Raw genomic sequence first — 18,315 nt, 5'->3', positions numbered from 1 at the left:
TCTGCTTGTCCCCCTCCTTGTTTTTATTATTTTTGCTTCCCTTCCCTTATGTTCATCTGTTTTGTATCTTAAATTCCTCATATGTGTGAAGTCATATGACATTTGTCTTTCTCTGGCTAGTTTCACTTAGCATAATACCTTCTAGTTCCATCCACGGAGTTGCAAATGGCAATGTGTATATATACACATACACACACACACCACATCTTCTTTATCCATTCATCCATCAGAGGACATCTGGGCTCCTTCCATACTTTGGCTATTGTTGATAGTGCTGCTATAAACATGGGGGTGCATGTGCCCCTTCGAAACAGCATACCTGTATCCCTTGGATAAATACCCAGTAGTACAATTGCTGGGTTGTAGGGTAGTTGTATTTTTAGTTTTTTGAGGAACCTGCATACTGTTTTCCAGAGTGGCTGCACCAGCTTGCATTCCCACCAACAATGCAAAAGAGATCCTCTTTCTCCGCATCCTTGCCAACATCTGTTGTTGCCCGAGTTGTTAATGTTAGTCATTCTGACTGGTGTGAGGTGGTATCTTATTGTGGTTTTAATTTCTATAGGAAGTCTTTCTTGAAGTAGAAGGCAATTTTTGTCATCTCAGAGATGAGGACTAACACTGATTTGTGTGAATAGCAAACATTTTGTATTAACTGGCAGAACTCAACTTTTTGCTTTATAGATTGACATGGAGTGCTTGGGCACTTGATAATAGATGTTCCTGCAATCAATTTCACTTTAGATTACACCAATGCCAGTGTGTATTCTAGGAAATTGAGGTCTATCCTTAATTAGGACATATACAATTAGGATTAAATATCTGTAACCGATATGTAATGGAATAGTAGCTGCTTTTCTATAATTTCTATTACACTCTTATAGTTACACCACTTTTGCCTCTAAGTGGTTGTGTTCTCAAACAGCTCCACTTTTTAGAATATTTTATAAAACTTTTTATATATATATATATATATATATATATATATATATATATGGTGTTATTAGAAGTGTTTACTTTTGAATAAGCTTATATGACAATCCAGAAGGAATAAGGCTATACTTTACTGGTTCATTCAGTCTCAACATCAGAGACTTTCACTCTTGTTACATTATAGGCTCTTGTTGAAAGACTAGAATAATTTTTGGAGAAATTTTTGTGGATACATAAACAAAAATTATATCCAGAACGCCAAATTTTAATGTTTCTTTAGTGCTAAAAATGTAAGCTTTTCATAAAGGAAAAACTGATGACTGATAATTATTGAAAATTTCAAGTTAAAAATAGACACACAAAAAGGGAACTAGTACAATGGCTATCCATGAACCCATTACTCAGCTTAAAATATTATCAACATTCTTTTATGCTTTTGTTCCCACATGCACACTTTTTAAAAAATGTTAACTACCACATCCTTGTAACTCCACAAAATTAACAGCTGTAAATATCTTTAATCATTCACTACTCAGTTCAGTTTTCCCTATGTATCCATTACTCTTCAGCTATACTACTGTGACTGTAAGTGGATCACTTGATTGAAAACACTTCTTACCTGTTTGTGTTTTTATTTGGAAAGCTGGAATGTATGATTTAATTTTAATTCAAATGGTTATTTTTTTAATGTTATAGTCACACTAAGTCTTCCTCTGACCTCCGACCCTTCTTGTTCCACTGAGAGGCAATCATTTATCATTTTCCTGCCTGGGCTTCTAGAAACATTTTACTCTTGGGGTACCTGGGTGGCTTAGTCGGTTAATCATCTGACTCTTGATCTTGGCTTGGGTCATGATCTCACGGTTCCTGAGATGGAGCCCTGCATTGGGCTCTGCACTGACAGTGTGGAGCCTCCTTGGGATCCTCTCTCTCTCTGCCCCTCTTCCACTCACACCTTGCTCTCTCAAACTTAAAAAAAACTCTGAGATGAAAATGACCAAAACAAAATATAATTCTAACTTCCAGCCTATCTGACCTTTCAAACTGGAAAAAGACCTTTAACTTTTATGGTGTGCCCCTTCCTGTCTATATATTGCTGCCTATGTAGTCTTAGAAAACATCAGTTACTATGAGCTATGTTAAATAGCTGGCTTATGGAAACGGCAAATAATAAAAATTAAACTCAGGTAGACTTGTTCAAGCTACCCAGTGCTAGGTACAATGGATGTTCTAGATAAGAGTTTCCTCTTGCTCTTCTACAATCTGAATTTAAATTCTAAACAATGGAGAAGTAACCATTTAGTAAGGAAAGTGTTGAGCTTTTTAAAACTTTTATATGTGAACTACTAATTTTTCTTCTTCTAGTGATATTTCCTACAAATAACACACAGTGCATATATTTTACAGTTTCAATCTTATTTTTTATTCTCCATGGAATGCTAGATTTAATGTTATAGTATGGTTGTCAAAGCTACTGAAATGTGACAAATGTCCATGTCTAAATGCTGCAGAACAGTATAACTTTAATGATTTTAAACAAAAAAGTTGTTATTTTACAGCTGAGGTCTGATGGTTTATAAACCGATGCCTATGTGTATGGCCAGCCACAAACCTTGGGGATGTTTATTACCTGTACATGTATATACAAATATATCCCATACATATATATATGCACACAGGCATGTATTAATTTACGTGTGAAATTTATAAAATTATATACATACACATACATGCATATCTATACACATATACCCACCCTCACCATTGAGGCTCACTTTTCTAACACTAATCAGCTTCATGCCCAATTATTATTGCTGCCCATTATATCTACATGATTTTAGTGCCAATACCAAGCACCTTGCAGGATGCAGGATAGGTACATCTGTGCATATAGATATGTGTATTTATGTATGTTTGTGTATATAAAGGATTTATTTCTCCCTTTTATGCTTCAGTCATGCATTACTACAATAAACAGTCTTTTCACCATAGGTTTGGAATTCTAAACAGTGTAAAATCTACTTCTGGAAAACTGTATATGTTCATAGTTACAAAAAATATATTATATATATATGATTGAAACCTACTGAGTACATATGTTCTCTGAATCGGGCTATATCCTAGCCATTAGATAAATTAAAAAACACCCTCTTAATAGGATGTTATGATAGCCTTAAATAGACCATTACCTGTATTTAGAATAGTTGATATATTTTAAAAGTTGACAAAATGATGTTAAAGATTTGAAAAACACTATGCATCTGCATTAAATATATAAAGGTTTCCACCAAGGGCCAGGTTCAATTCATTGTCTAAGATTTTCATGTTCCAAGAGTGACCAATATTGTAGTCATTATTCTTAAAATTATGGCTCATTAAGGCTTTTATACAAAAAAAAAAGCCCTATTTTTAATCATTTATAAAAACAAGTTCTATTTAAAAGAAAAAATGTACATGAACACTAAAGTACTCATGGATATTATCCTGCACAAAGGGACTATGTAAAGACAGGAGGCTCGTTCCCAGTAAGAACACCTCATGGTAGCACATGTAAACCTGGTTTGGTTCCTCTGCTCTGCAGCTATTCAGCACGTAAAATTTAAACCATTTCACATTAACATTTAAATTTAATACAGTGCAAATATTTGAGAATAACTTGTTCCCCCCAGTGAAACAAGAACCAGCGTTATGCTGAATATTCTTCAGATCTATTTACACATTGAGCTAAAAGTTCACCATAAACTTTGAAATTTGCTGAATATCAGCAGAAATGTAACTGAACTAGCAGCAATTGCATTTACAATATTTGATAGTTACTTGAGAGAATGCATAAAATTTTCCAGGCTGTACTCTGAATCATATTGCTCTTGATCCCAAAGATCACTCAGGTTTTCAAGGACTGATTTCATACTTGCTTTTCCAGAAGTAGAGGTGTCGGCCTTTTCTGCTTTGCCATCCTTAAAAAAAATTGGCAGAAAGATAAAGTGAAAGATTATTAACTTCAGAAATTATAGTTCCTAACATTGCACTCATTCATTAGAATTAAACACTTCAAGCAATGTGCAAGTTCATGATCTCCTAACAATTTTATTTTAAGCTTTTTATTTAGGAAGAATTTCAAGATTATAGAAGAATTATAAGAACATTCCAAAGACCTCATTAATTGTATATGTATCTATTAAATATATAAATTGTCAGCATTTAAGTTGTGGATATTATGCCTTTTTATCCCTAGATAGGATTTAGCCTGTATTCTTTTTTTTTTTTTTTTTTAATGTTTATTTATTTTTGAGAGAGGGAGACACAGAATCTGAAGCTGGCTCCAGACTCTGAGCTGTCAGCACAGAGCCTGATGTGGGGCTCAAACTCAAGAACTGCAAGATCATGACCTGAGCCAAAGTCAGATACTTAACCAACTGAGCCACCCAGGTGCCCCAAAATCAACCTGTATTTTTAAGAATAAGGATGTTCTCTGACATAACCAAAGTATAATGATCAAATTAAGGGAACTTAACACCTATGTGATATAGTCCATGTTCAAATTTTGCCAAATGTCACAATAGGATCCTTTATGGTAATAGCTTTTGCTTCCCTAGAACATCCGCTGAGTACAGTTCTGCTCGCTGAAAGTCACCCATAAGAATATTCTTTCAAGCAGAATAAAAACTATTTGAAAATAGCAATCCAGGGGCACCCGGGGGACTCAGTCGGTTAACTGTCTGACTTGGGCTCAGGTCATAATCTCACTGTTGGTGAGTTCGAGCCCTGCATTGATAGCGCAGAGACTGCTTTGGATCCTCTGTCTCCCTTTCTCTCTGACCCTCTCCAACTCTCTCAAAAATAAGCAAACGTTTAAAAAAAAATAGCAATCTAGGTTTCTTTGAGCCTTCTCTTTTCTAGGTTATACATATCTTGTTCAACCTTACTTATATGACATGACCAAAGAACCTGCCTCCATCTGGCTATCTCTTGAGGACTTAATTACTGTTGAAAATGTAGCACCTAGCACCAGACATAATATTCTAAATGTGGGCTGTAATGGAACTCCTTTCTTTCATATTTGAACATTACAATTCTGTTATTACAGCTAGTTTGATTATATAAGGCCACTTCTCACCATAATTTATACTGTGTGTACATTTGACTTCCTGAACCTATGCAGGACTTTAAATCCAATCCTATTAAGTTCTACATTATTAGACTGAATAATACTTCTGGCTGCTGCATCCTTTGGTTATGGATTGTTATCCAATATATTAGTTCCATCATCCACAATAACAATAATGGCTATCTATGATTTTTGAGAATCTCTACTAGGTACCCTTTCTAAGTGCTTACCTATACCATTTCATTTTCTCTTCACGACCATGCAGTGACACAGACATTTTTATCCTCCCAAGAGCAAAGATATCTCTGAGGGAAGAAGTTAATTTGCCTAAGGTCACTAGCTAATAGGAGGCAGGGCAAGAAACACAGACCCAGGTCTAGCTGACTCCAGTGATAGTTGTCTTTTAGCAGGAAAGGGCTAAAAAAAACCTTGAGGCAAAACACTAAAGACGGCCATCAGAAAGTCCAAACTTCAAACATCCCTTAGTATCCTGAAGAATTTTATCTGGACATCAAAAATCCCCTCAAAGGGTTGCCTACTTAATACTAAAGTGAATGCCTTTTGCCACTCACTCTAATACATCCACCAGGCAGTCCGAGAAGTTTGTGAACACCTTAAAGATAAAGCAAATTGTATAAGTTTGTATAAGTTCTTTACCTTATCAAGAGTAAACAGATCAAGAAGTTGATCTGTCCCCATACTCTGCAAACTAGAATTCTCCTGGCTAATCACAGTATTCGCGATGTTCATCTTAAATTTTTGCAAACCCATTATTTTCTCTTCCAACGTTCCTCTGGTTATCAATCGGTATACGTTAACCACACGTTTCTGAATGAAAAAAGAAGTTAAGTAGCTGCAGCACAAATAAACTGATAAACTTTGAGGTTCACCAAGTCAGGGGGTTTGCATACCTTAACTAAGTACTTGTATCTAATTAGGGTTGGGTTTTCTTTCTTTACCTGGCTTAATGAGCTTCAAATCTTATCATTTTGCAGAGAATATTAGGAATGGACAGTATCCAAGGTTTCCTCAGCACAAGTACCTTATTTAATGCATGAGGAAGTGGTGGCACAGTATTAGGTGACTTGCCTAAGGTCACAACACTCAGCATCAGAGAAGGAACTTAAACCAAGGCTCCCTGTCTTTTTTGGGATGGGTTATTTTTCCCAGTGCAGAAGTGAACACTGGTCAGTGATGACTTTTTACCTGCCCAATGCGATGGGCCCGGTCCATGGCTTGTAGATCACGCATAGGATTCCAGTCGTGCTCCACAAATACTACCGTGTCAGCGCCAGTTAAGTTAAGCCCTAGGCCACCAACATGAGTTGTAAGTAAAAGAACATCTATGGATGGATCATTGTTAAACCTAAAAGTATAGATATTAAAAAATAAAATTAATACATTTCTAAGGTTTCTATAACAAACTGGACTGTTAAATAACAATTAAATAGCACAAATGAGAACACTGCTTTAAAAATCTATGATAAAGGTACACCTGCCTGGCTCAGTTGGCAGAGCATGCAACTCTTGATCTCAGGGTTTTGAGTTCAAACCCCACACTGGGCATAAAGCTTACTTAAAAATATATGATGTGGACATTTTTTTAAAATATACATAACACCTTCAACAGTAGAAAGAATATATTCTAGAACATTTCAGATATTTCACAAACAGAAATAAGTCTGGGTTGTGTTTTAGGATGCCAGGTAAAGAGTAAATTGCAAAAATGTAATTAAACACTAATGAAGACAAAACCCAACTATGAACCTTTAACATGTGTAGACAGAAGAGAAGAATTGGGGAAAAGGCTAGATCAGTCAGGAAAATTAGAGAATGAGGTGCTTGCTACAATTGTGTTTTGACATCTAATAGCTTCTAGAAACATTATTACCTGACATTATTGCCAAGCTACCACTTACTACATTCTCACTATGAATCAAAAGGGGGGGCTTTAGACTTTATATACATTATGGTATTTGTTTAAAAAGCTGTATAAAGATATTATTACTATCCTTATTTTTGATAAATAAGACCAACAGAACATGTCTAGAGTCAGGAGTCAAAGCTGGGTCTGCCTACCTCCAAAGCCCCTTTGTAGGTTTCTAATACTACTGTGCCTAACAATCTCTCAAGGATGCTTACGAAAAAATGCTCACTCTTAGAAGTCAGCAGGTCTGGGACAGAACCTAGGAATCTGCATTTAAAAACCCAACGCCTGAGGTTTCTAAAGCACAGAATGCAAACCACACTTAAACACCACACTGGAGGTGACTGAGTATCTCAGGTGGCTAAGTGTCTGACTCCTGATCTCAGCTCAGGTCTTGATCTCAGGGTTGTTGAGTTTGAACCCCGTGTTGGGCTCCACGCTGGATGTGGAGCCTACTTAAAAAAATAAAAGAAATACCACACTCACCAATTCGGCTTCCTACCTGGGCCAGCTTCCAACTTGTTCTCGGCAGAGACACACACAGGGATCAGTCAGAGATCTTAGCTAAGCCATCTGTTTGCTTCTTCCTACCCTAACTCCCGAAAAAAGGTGACGGGAGAAAGTAGTTGTCTCTACTTTTTGTTGATGCCTTAAATTTCTTCCGAGCCCTTCATAGTGCCTCCCTAACACTGTCACACTTTTTTTTTTAAAAAACTAAAACTATTCAATTATATTTTTGGAGTTCTAAATTTTAAAAATGATTTAGTTGGGCTGAATTATACAGTAACAAAACACATGTGCAGATATTTAGCCAAACAATGTTTCATGAGGCAAACTTCTCTATCAGTGACAACTGACTATAGCTTGATTTCTAAGAGTTTTAGAAGCCACTTACCGTGAAACAATGGAATGCCTCTGACCAGGAGGTATGCTGCCATCTAATCTCAGATAAGTGACAGAGGGTAAGTGAGGTTTGAGAAGATCATGTTCTACTATATCAAGCATGCTTTTAAGCTGACAGAAGATCAGTATCCTGTGCTGGGCCACAACAGACTCTGTGCCACTCTCTGAAGTGCTGCCATTTCCCAAACCACAGTCCAACAGCAACTTGAAAAAAAGAATCAGTTGTTATATAGGTGTTTAATAAAGTACAATCAATCTCACTGTGACAAATACTTCCCCTTATGCTAAGAAAAGGTTAAACTTATCTGTCACCTGGAAAGCACATTAGCACTCTGAGCTGTAATCTGTCATCCTGAAGCCTCTGGAACTAGTTTTGAGGTGCTCAGGCTTAGAATCTCCTGGTTACCTTTTCAGGAGATTCTCTAACAGGTCCTTCTCCCCCTTCCTGAGTTACTTGAGGCTCACTAGAGTTTCAATAAATGTTTACTGAAAAAGATGATCCTTAAGCAAAACAGTTCATGAAAAGTTATAAAAGAACAGAGTATAAAGAAAACAATGCAGCTAAATCTGGCCGAAATCAAAATTCCAAAAAAGAAAGAATTATCAACCAAGATCTTTAACAGCAAGAACCATGCTGCTATAGATCTTTTGTACTTCCTGCCTACTTAAATTGTTCAGTGCCTGGCACATAGCAGCTGCAATAAATAAATGTGCCTGGGTGGCTCAGCTGGTTAAGCATCTGACTCAGGAATATGGCTCAGGTCTTGATCTCACTGTTTGTGAGTCTGAGCCCTGCATTGGGGTCTGTGCTGGCAGCTTTGGATTCTCTCTCCCTGCCCCTCCCCCACTCGTGCGTACTCTCTCTCAAAAATAAACTTAAAAAAAAAAAAAGAAAAAGAACTAAATGAACAAAATCCAAGAGAACAATGTTTGTATCTGTTTGTGAAACTAAAATGCCTAGTATTAATCTTCATCCCTAAGGACCTTAAGATAGTGAATTCTGCCCAAAATGTAAGAACTCAACGCAGGATGCTTTCTCCTTTCTACTAATGAAGGTTACTTAGAGAGCCAAAAGCTCAAACGGGAAAGATAACCAAAATCCAAGCAAACTCCCAAGTTCCAGGTAAAACTCTCAGAATATTATGCAGAAAAAAAGTTAACATAACAGACTGGAAAAGCTTTTCTTAGAAAGCCCAGCTTGCAAGGTATGTCCTTGGCTGAAAGAAGTCTTGAAACTTGGGTTTTGAGAGTCTGCCCATTGTTTTCTACCTGATGAGGGTGGCTTACTGTGCTTAAACTGTTATGCAAACAATAGGATTATGCTGAGACCTGCTTTCTTTCTGGGAATCTAGAATTTTGGTACATACTAGGCAAAGGGAGTCTACAGGATCAGACCCAATAAAAGCTTTGGGCGTTGAGTTTCTAATGAGCTTAACTGGTACGCAACACTTCCTATGTACCGTCATCATTGTTTTAAGTGTTGTCGTAATTTGATCCTAGGGGAAGAACAAATGTTCTTTCTCTTCTACCTTTGCAGCCCTTAAGTTGTAAATTTTAATTAGACTGCCCTAAGCTTTTCCTCCCTCCTTGACAGAGAGTATACATATGGTATACTACCAAGGAATTTCTCTAGATGGAATAAAGAAATCTGATAAATGTAATTACCTCTATCTCTTGCCCCTAAGTCTGTAATCAGATTACTATTTAAGCTAAGTTGATTTTTAAAAATCTGAGGTATTTTAGGAGAGTATAACTAGGTGGTGCCCAGTATAAAGAAATGTGATATCATCAGTGGAACATTCTATATAGTTTCTATAAAAGAGGAGTTCTGAAGAGAATTTATCAGAATGTCTGTGTCACACACATTCAATTATCTTTAGTCCCTTGGGCAGCAACATCAAACCTTACAACCAGTCACTTTAAGAATGTCCACCTAAGACTGTCTCCAAGTCCACACTTACCATACAATCTTCCTAGTATCTTCTTCCAGGTAGCTATCCTACTGGATGTATGGATATATCATTTGGCATAAATATTCTTGTCTGGCAGCAGAAATGGCATTCTGGCTTTCCCAATAATCTCTTATAACCTGAGTTTGCCCTGAGAAGACTGATGAACTCCAAGTATTCTGACAAAATCTAGTTTGCAGCCTTGAAGAGTTGATTACTATTCTCTAGAAAATGGTTACCAGAGCCACTTGATATGGGTATCTGAGAGGCCAGCTGCCTCCCTAGAGAGCAATTTAATTTTATCTTGCCCTAACTTCAGCACAGGCTAAATTATGTGAGGAATAGCTTGAAAACCCTGGGGTAAAACAGTTTCTGGATTCTTTTTTGATCTTCCACTTATAGTGCCCAGAACTCTAAATGATACTCAAAATTTGGTGTGACTGGTATAAAAGACAGTGAATCTATGATGCCCTCATTTTGGCCATTATTCCACTGTTACTAATCCAACCCAAGATCATACAAGATTTATTTACTGGCAACTAATTCATACAGTAGATTTACAGTGAACCTACCATCAAACTCAACTTTATTCTGTGAAATGTTCGCCAATTAATGTTTTTATTTATTATTTTTGCATGTGCGTGTGCGAGCAGAGAAGGGGCAGAGAGAGAGGGAGACAGAGGATCCCAAGCGGGCTCTGCTGCTGGGGCTTGAACTCACAAACCATGAGACCATGTCCTGAGCCACAGTCAGATGCTGAACTGAGCCACCCAGGTGCCCCTATATCTAAGTCTTTTAAAATTGACTTTGCTTATCTCCGTTAAATTTCACCTACAGTTTGAGTTCATCATTTCAGTATCCTGAAATTTAAAAATTCTGGCATTATTAGATAATTCTGGCACTAGTACTTGCTGATATACAGGTTTCTATATTTCTAGTGCCAGGTTTTTAAAAAGCAAATAAGACTTCTCCCCTAATTCAGAGAACAGACATATTTTAGATGAAAGCAAGCTTGTTTTCTCTCCCCTAAGATAGAACTTTTGTTCCCAATGGCTGAAAAGAACTGAGAAAATAGAAAAGATGGATTCTACAACAAGTCTTATAAGTATGGCCAGAAACAATCTGGGCCTAAGTTGTACAGTTCCTAAGCATCTTAATTCCAGACACTTCAGCTTCAGAGTGACAATAAGCTTCTAAAATGAAAGATCAGTTTAAGTAATAGCTGCAGAGAAAAATGTGCAAAAAGATAAACTAAAAATAATTTAAAGCCTATAGTATAACTAAAGTGTGGATGAAATGCAAATGATTTTGGAAATCTAATTAGCTGATTCCTTGACTAAGTATATCTTATAACTTTATCAGCTATGTTAAGAAAATCATGAACATTTTATGTACAAAATTAGTTTGGCCAAATAAGAAAACGATTCCATTTACAGACAATCTAAAAGCAATACTCATTCTATCATTTTATGATAAAAATCCAGTGTTTTACATTTAGTGATATAAGGATACATACCTGGATGTCATATATGTCATTATATAACATTTTCTATGCTAACCCAAGTGAAACCTAAAATCTTCATTTATTAGTTATTCTTCATGAAATTTAGGCCAGAATAACTACAGAAAGCAAAAACAATGACTAAAGTCCACATTTTACAGTAAGCTCTTAATTTTTAAGAATAGTTAGAACTAAATGGTGTTAGTTTTAACATTTGGTGCTTGCAATTGGTTCTTTTAAAAACCAATTATTTCTGATATATTTATTTCTGAAATCTTAGAATTTTCAAAAATTCTGTTTTTGAAAGCTACACTAAGACAGCGACATGAAGAAAATGGCAGAGTAGGCAGCTCCCAAAAAAACTCAGAGATACACATTGACAAATATTATAATCAAACTATTGAAAGAGAATCTGAAAAGCAGCAAGAAAAAAAGTGAATTCATCATGTAAAGGGGATCCTCTATAAGATCAACATTGGATTTCTCATCAGAAACCATGGAACACGTTACTAAAGAAAGTCAAATAACAATCTACAGAATGGGGGAAAATATTTGCAAAATTATGTATCTGATAAGGGCTTAATACCTAGAATATAAAAGAACTCTTAGGGGCACCTGGGTGGCTCAGTCAGTTGAGTGTCCAACTCTTGATTTTGGCCCAGGTCATGACCTCATGGTTCATGAGATTGAGCCCCACATGGGGCTTCATGCTGACAGCATGGAGCCTGCTTATTAGGGTTCTCTCCCTTTCTCTCTGTCCCTACCTTGCTCATGCACGCTCTCTCAAAATAATTAAATAAACTTTAAAAAAAAAAGAAAAAAAGTCGTCTTAAAATTCAACCAAAAGACAATTTAAAAATGATCCAAAGTTAAACGGCATTTTCAACAATGAGCTAGCATTTCATACCTACTGGGATGGCTGCAATAAAAAAAATAGTAAAGTACGCATTGGCTAGGATGTGGAGAAATTGGAATCATGGCACATTGCTGATGGAAATGTAAATGAACAGCCATTGTGGAAAACATTCTGGCAGTTCCTGAAAAAGTTAAACACTGAATTGGTAGATGATCCAGCAATTCCACTCCTAGGTTTAGTTCATCCAAAAGAACTAAAAAGAGGGGCTTAAACTGACACTTACAAGCCAACGTTCTCTGCAGTATTATTCACAATAGCCAAAAAGGTGGAAACAACCATTGTGTCCATCAACACATGACAAGATTTGGGACTCCTGGGTGGCTCAGTTGGTTAAGTGTCCAACTCTTGATCTGGGTTCAGGTCATGATTTCACAGTTCATGATTTCAAGCCCCGCACTGGACTCTGCCACTTGGGATTGTTTCTCTTTCTCTCCATCCCTCCCCCACTTGTGCTCTCTCTCTCAAAACAAAAAAAAAAAAAAAAAAAAAAGACTAAACAAATGTGGTATATACATAATAATAATAATAATAATAATAATAATGGAATGTTATTCAGCTATAAAAATGAAGTACTAATACATGGTACAACACAAATGAACCTTGAAAACCAATTGAGGGGTGCCTGGGTGGCTCAGTTGACTAAGCGTCTAACTCTTGATTTCTGCTCAGGTCATGATCTCATGGTTTATGAGAATGAGCCCTGCATCAGGCTCTACGCTGATAGTGTGAATCTTGTTTGGGATTCTCTACTTCTCTCTCTGCCCCTCCCCTGTTCACGCACGTACAGGCACGCACTCTCTCAAAAAAAAATAAACTAAAAAAAGAAAACCAAGTGAAATAAGCCAGTCACAAAAGTACAAATATTGTATGATTCCACTTACATTAAATATTTAGAACAGGTAAATTGATACAGATATAAAGTGGACTAGAGGTTACCAGGGGTTAGAAGAAAGTAATGGTATATATTATACTATACATATTTACCACAGTTTCTAAAAAAGCTGTACCAAAAATTGAACCAAATTAAAAAATAAAAGAAATGGCAGTACTATTTTGGAAAAGTATATTTATACGTGTTACAGATCAAGAATGTGTAACACACATCGAACATTCATGAAACCTACTTACTTGTTTCAAAGCTGAGAGTTTAGGGGCATGTTGAATATCATGAAGAGAAGAATTCTGAATTGCCAGTTTTTCAGTAGTACTCTTGAACTCTGGATGTTGAGGTGTCAAGACTAATGCTGGATGGTTGCACAGTTTACGTAAGTACTGTAATGCCTTTAAGGGGGGAAAAAGTATATGCAAGTCCATACATACCACAAATGTCTACATCTTAGTAACTTTTCCTATTTCTACGCTATCCGTAGAAAATGCCCTTTGTCCTCTTCTTGCTCCTCCTACTCATTCTTCATGAATCAGTTCAATGTCTCATCTGTGACGCCTTCATCTGTGCTTCTTGTGTGAAGTGTATGAGAGCATTTATTGCATCAATTGTACAGTTTGTGTCTCTCTCCCTCACTAGACAATGGACTTCTCATGGCAGAAAGACCTCTTTCCTGCCCAAAGTGGGATAAATGCTTACAGATGCTTCTGGAATAAGGCAACATTTCCTAAAGATTTCCTAAGGGTTTCTCAAACTTCAGTGGGTATAAAAATTTCTTGAGGACCTTATAAATCTGCATATCTCTCCCCTACACAGTATTCTAATTCAGCAAGTCAGGGAGAGGAGAAGGCAGAGCAAGGTGGTTATTTCAAGTGGTTGTGTTTAAGAATCAGAACCCTATAGGGTCCTTCTTTCTTTTCTCTAATTTTGCCACATTCTTTCTCTCTTGCCTTTTACTTGGCTTATGATTTGGGTTTTGAATTTCGTATTGGAAAGCTCTAGGGGCACTGGGTGGCTCAGTCACTTGAGTGCCCGACTTCGGCTCAGGTCATGATCTTACAGTTCGTGAGTTCGAGCCCTGCACTGGGCTCTATGCTGACAGCTCAGAGCCTGGAGCCTGCTTTGGATTCTATGTCTCCCTCTCTCTGCCCCTCCCCTGCTCTCTCTCTCTCTCTCAAAAATAAATAAACATTAAAAAAAAATTAAAAACAAACAAACAAAAAGCTCCACTGACAAGGCTCAAGAAACGGCTGGACACGATAATAGAAACTGGGAGAGGTATAAGCTCTTTACCCCTCTTCTGTCTTAAAAATGTTACAGTATTTAATTTATTGGTGGCAAGGGAAGGGGGGGGGGCGGTTCTATTGTGGAATATTTCAAAAGGGACAGAAAGCCTAAGCTGACACTTTATCTTTTTGATTTGCTATTCCCTTGAGCACATGAGGCAGCACCTGTCTCATGACTTCTGTACTTTTGGTATCCTCTGTCTGGAATCGCTTCCCCTCCACGTATCTGCATGCCTCAATCCTCCTTCAGATCTCTGCTTAGGTGTCACCTTCTCAGTGAGGCTGCCCCTGATCTCTCTACTAGAAACCAATCTACCCAACTCTTATACCGCATAACCCCATACTCTAGGGAAGGAGTCTGTTTTTTCCACTGCTTTAGTTAACCCCTGAGCTTACAAAAGTTATTGCCCTATAGCAGGCATTCCGATATTTTTTTTTAATGTAAAGCAAAATATTCTCTAAAACTCTTTACTGGCAATATACAAAAAATATTGCATTTTGTATATTTTAGTATTAAATTACTTATTAATTATAAATATGGAAATAAATTAGTACTCTTCTCTATTTTCAAGAATGTATACACAATACTGAAAAAAATTTAAATAAGCCCACATTTCAGTATTCCATGTAAAAACTGCTGCACTGAAGAACATGATTCTTGAAGAATTAAAAAAGAGATTGTAATCTATACCTGGAATACATGGCCTGTGGCTTTAAGCTTTGGTTTTTCAGTTTCTTCAGAGAGTGCAGCTGAAGAAACTGTTTCATCAACGTCACACTTAGCACGAGACTTAGCAAAATCCTCATAGAGCTGAACCTGTAAAATTGCCCCCGCAAAAGAAGTATATTTATTTTCAATTGTTCAAAAACATAGCTAGCAAATGACAGTAAGAGCAATAATTTAAACCAGCCCTCATTAAAGAAATTATAATACCTATGCTTCACTAATGATTACAAATTATCCACTGCATCTTGGTAAATTCCTTTAAAATTACATTTAGAAAACAAGTGTAGCACATTAAGCTTGGATGCTAAAATATTAAAAACTAGTGAAATAGTCCTAGACTCAATTTTTCCACTCTGTTGAGGAAGATAAATACATTACCAATAAAAGAGAACCTGAATCCTTACAAGTAAATGAGAAAATCTTCTCTAAGTGAAGTTTTGTGGTACCCTATAGGTACATTCCAAGAGACCGAGTTTTAAAAAATACTTCTGCTGAGGTGCCTGGTTGGCTCAATCAGTAAAGCATGCAACTCTTGATCTCCGGGTCATGAGTTCAAGCCCCAAGTTGGGTATATAGATTACTTATATAAATAAAACTTAAAAAAAAAAAAAAAGTACAGAGAAGTAAAAGAATACTACTGCTACCTAAAAGGAGAACTCATAAAAGTTAAAGCATTACCTAAGGGTCCTGGTTCCTGCCTTGTACATGCTAAAACAATATGAAAGAAAAGAAAATCTAGAGTGCTAAAGAATAGAAGTCAGAATATAAAAACCTGTGGATGCTAAGTAAAGCCAAATGTCACTTCCCTCCCAGCTCTTCCTCCAGGCCACTTAAATGTTTTATACCACTGGCATATACCATGGATTTTCTTTTTTAAAGATTTCATTTTAATCTGTATACCCAACATGGGGTGTGAACTCACAACCCTGAGATCAAGAGTTGCATGCTCTACTGATTGAGCCAACCACGCACCCCTACCATGGATTTTTTTTTTCATATGGCACCTTTTCTTTATTGTATTTACTTCAAAAAGTCTTCAGCTCATTGCTCCTAAAATATTCCTTTCAAAAATACTAATCCAATTTTTATACATGAGAAATGGAAGCCCAGACATATGACATAGATAATATAAGTGATCACAGAGCTCTCAGCATCTAGATTAGTGTGCTGCTAAGCTCTAAACTCAAGTTATAGAGGGAGGAGAAGAAATAAGTTTCTGGGTGTACCTGTTTATCTTTTATTCATTTTACCATACTAAATCAAAATACTGAAATGGATTGATGCATACTAACCCAGAACGTAAGGTTAAAAGAAAATTCTGATTATATAGGCCATGTCTCCCTAATACAAGGGATGGTTTCCCCTTACAAAATACTATATAAGGAAAGGCATACAATAAATTCCTTTGATAATAGTCTCTGTACAAAATTAGATCTGTGCAAAAGCTCAGTCTTATTTCAAAAATTTACTGGCAATGCGGTTAATGCTTTTAGAGGGGTGAGGTCCCACTTCCCAGGTTTGAAACTCAGTCCTGATATATATTAGCTATATAATCTTGAGCAACTTACTTAATTTTTCTGAACTTTCCTTTCTTTGTTTGCAAAAATGGGGACTGACAATACCTATAATGCTGTTGTGAAGATATGACATTACAGGCAGATTTTTGGCCCTTATAAACACTGGCTCATCTCATCATCAGATTAACCTTGCAACTTTTCCGATTAATTTGACATATAAGAAAGCAACTATGATACTTGCTTTTGTTTTAATGCCATATTCAAATGCACTTATCCAAATGTATATCCACATGTCCAAAGAGATTCATTCAGGTCCTAGCTCTCTCTATTTGGAACAGAATAGTCCTAAAGTCTATCAAAGTAGAAGCTAGATTGGAGTAATAAAAGCCAAAGTCTAATCCCCTTTATTCAATTTTTGTGGCTTATTCAAAGCACTCTCCTAATAAACATACCACCAACAACCACAATCACTGGATTTCTAACCTGGAGAGGACTAAGAGTACAATAGTAGTCTTGAATAATTTTGGGTGGAAGATCCTGCAAAACATCTTCTTTCATTCTTCTCAAAAGAAATGGCAGGACTTGGCGGTGGAGTGCATCCATTGCAAGAACACCTGTTAAAAAGTAAGAGAAAACAGCTTCAAAAAAGATAGGAATAAGTTATATTCACTTGTATAGTATATAATTATATAGTTTTCATACCTGCTTCTTGTTCTCGACTAGAGCTTCGAGCATCCCTACTTGCTAATATAGGTTTACCATATCGAGCAGCAAACTGGCGTTCAGTCCCCAAAAATCCTGGCATGAGGAAATCAAATAATGACCACAGCTCCAAAACGTTATTCTGAATATAAAAAAGGAACACTAGTTAATCTTTTGTACTGGGATGATTTCCTTACAGTTGGAATATTAATGAAAGCCCATTATGAGGACATACATGAGGGGTAATCAACTACATTTTTATATATATGGTCTAAGTCTGCATTTTAATTTGATAAAGTTCATATCAGTAGCCCTGAATTCCTTCAGGGAATTCTATCCTATCTGGAGAGAATTTTGAAGTCTCCTCCACCAGAATAAGCCTTGGTCCATAGTGTGTAAATCCTATTGGTGGCATCTATCAAGCAATAAATAGAAAAGCAGAAAGATGAATATGCTTCTGATTCTTTTACCTTTGACACTAAACATAACATCAAGATTTAAAGAATTTGGCCAACATCACCATTTTTTTTATTTAAAAAAATTATTAAAAAAAATTTTTTTTTTTCAACGTTTTTTATTTATTTTTGGGACAGAGAGAGACAGAGCATGAACGGGGGAGGGGCAGAGAGAGAGGGAGACACAGAATCGGAAACAGGCTCCAGGCTCCGAGCCATCAGCCCAGAGCCTGATGCGGGGCTCGAACTCACAGACCGCGAGATCGTGACCTGGCTGAAGTCGGACGCTTAACCGACTGTGCCACCCAGGCGCCTCTAAAAAAATTATTTTTTAAATGCTTATTTATTTTTGAGAGAGACACAGTGAGAGTGGGGGAGGGGCAGAGAGAGGGAGACACAATCCGAAGCAGGCTCCAGGCTCCGAGCTGTCAGCACAGAGCCTGACGCGGGGCTCGAACTCACAAACCATGAGATCATGACCTAAGCCGAAGTCGGACGCTTAACC

General features: G+C 36.8%; 1 protein-coding gene across 2 annotated transcripts in view; it reads right to left on the bottom strand.

The window, feature by feature from the left end:
- Positions 1–2,332: 2,332 nt before the first annotated feature.
- The window catches only part of BTAF1 (B-TFIID TATA-box binding protein associated factor 1), a 120,067-nt gene continuing 104,084 nt past the window's right edge, over positions 2,333–18,315 (bottom strand). For both annotated transcript variants that reach the window (XM_058697151.1, XM_058697152.1), the window contains 8 exons: positions 17,356–17,497; positions 17,137–17,267; positions 15,101–15,226; positions 13,366–13,518; positions 7,864–8,075; positions 6,248–6,407; positions 5,699–5,869; positions 2,333–3,890 (listed from right to left, as the gene is read on the bottom strand). In XM_058697151.1, the coding sequence (XP_058553134.1) occupies positions 3,747–3,890; positions 5,699–5,869; positions 6,248–6,407; positions 7,864–8,075; positions 13,366–13,518; positions 15,101–15,226; positions 17,137–17,267; positions 17,356–17,497 (1,239 nt within the window). In that variant the 3' untranslated portion in view covers positions 2,333–3,746. The remainder of the gene's footprint in view (positions 3,891–5,698; positions 5,870–6,247; positions 6,408–7,863; positions 8,076–13,365; positions 13,519–15,100; positions 15,227–17,136; positions 17,268–17,355; positions 17,498–18,315) is intronic.

This window comes from Neofelis nebulosa, chromosome 13 (assembly GCF_028018385.1).
Source record: "Neofelis nebulosa isolate mNeoNeb1 chromosome 13, mNeoNeb1.pri, whole genome shotgun sequence".
NCBI classification, from domain to species: Eukaryota; Metazoa; Chordata; class Mammalia; order Carnivora; family Felidae; genus Neofelis; species Neofelis nebulosa.
The sequence above is the reverse complement of the archived record's forward strand: the minus strand, read 5'-3'. Positions and strand labels throughout refer to the sequence as shown.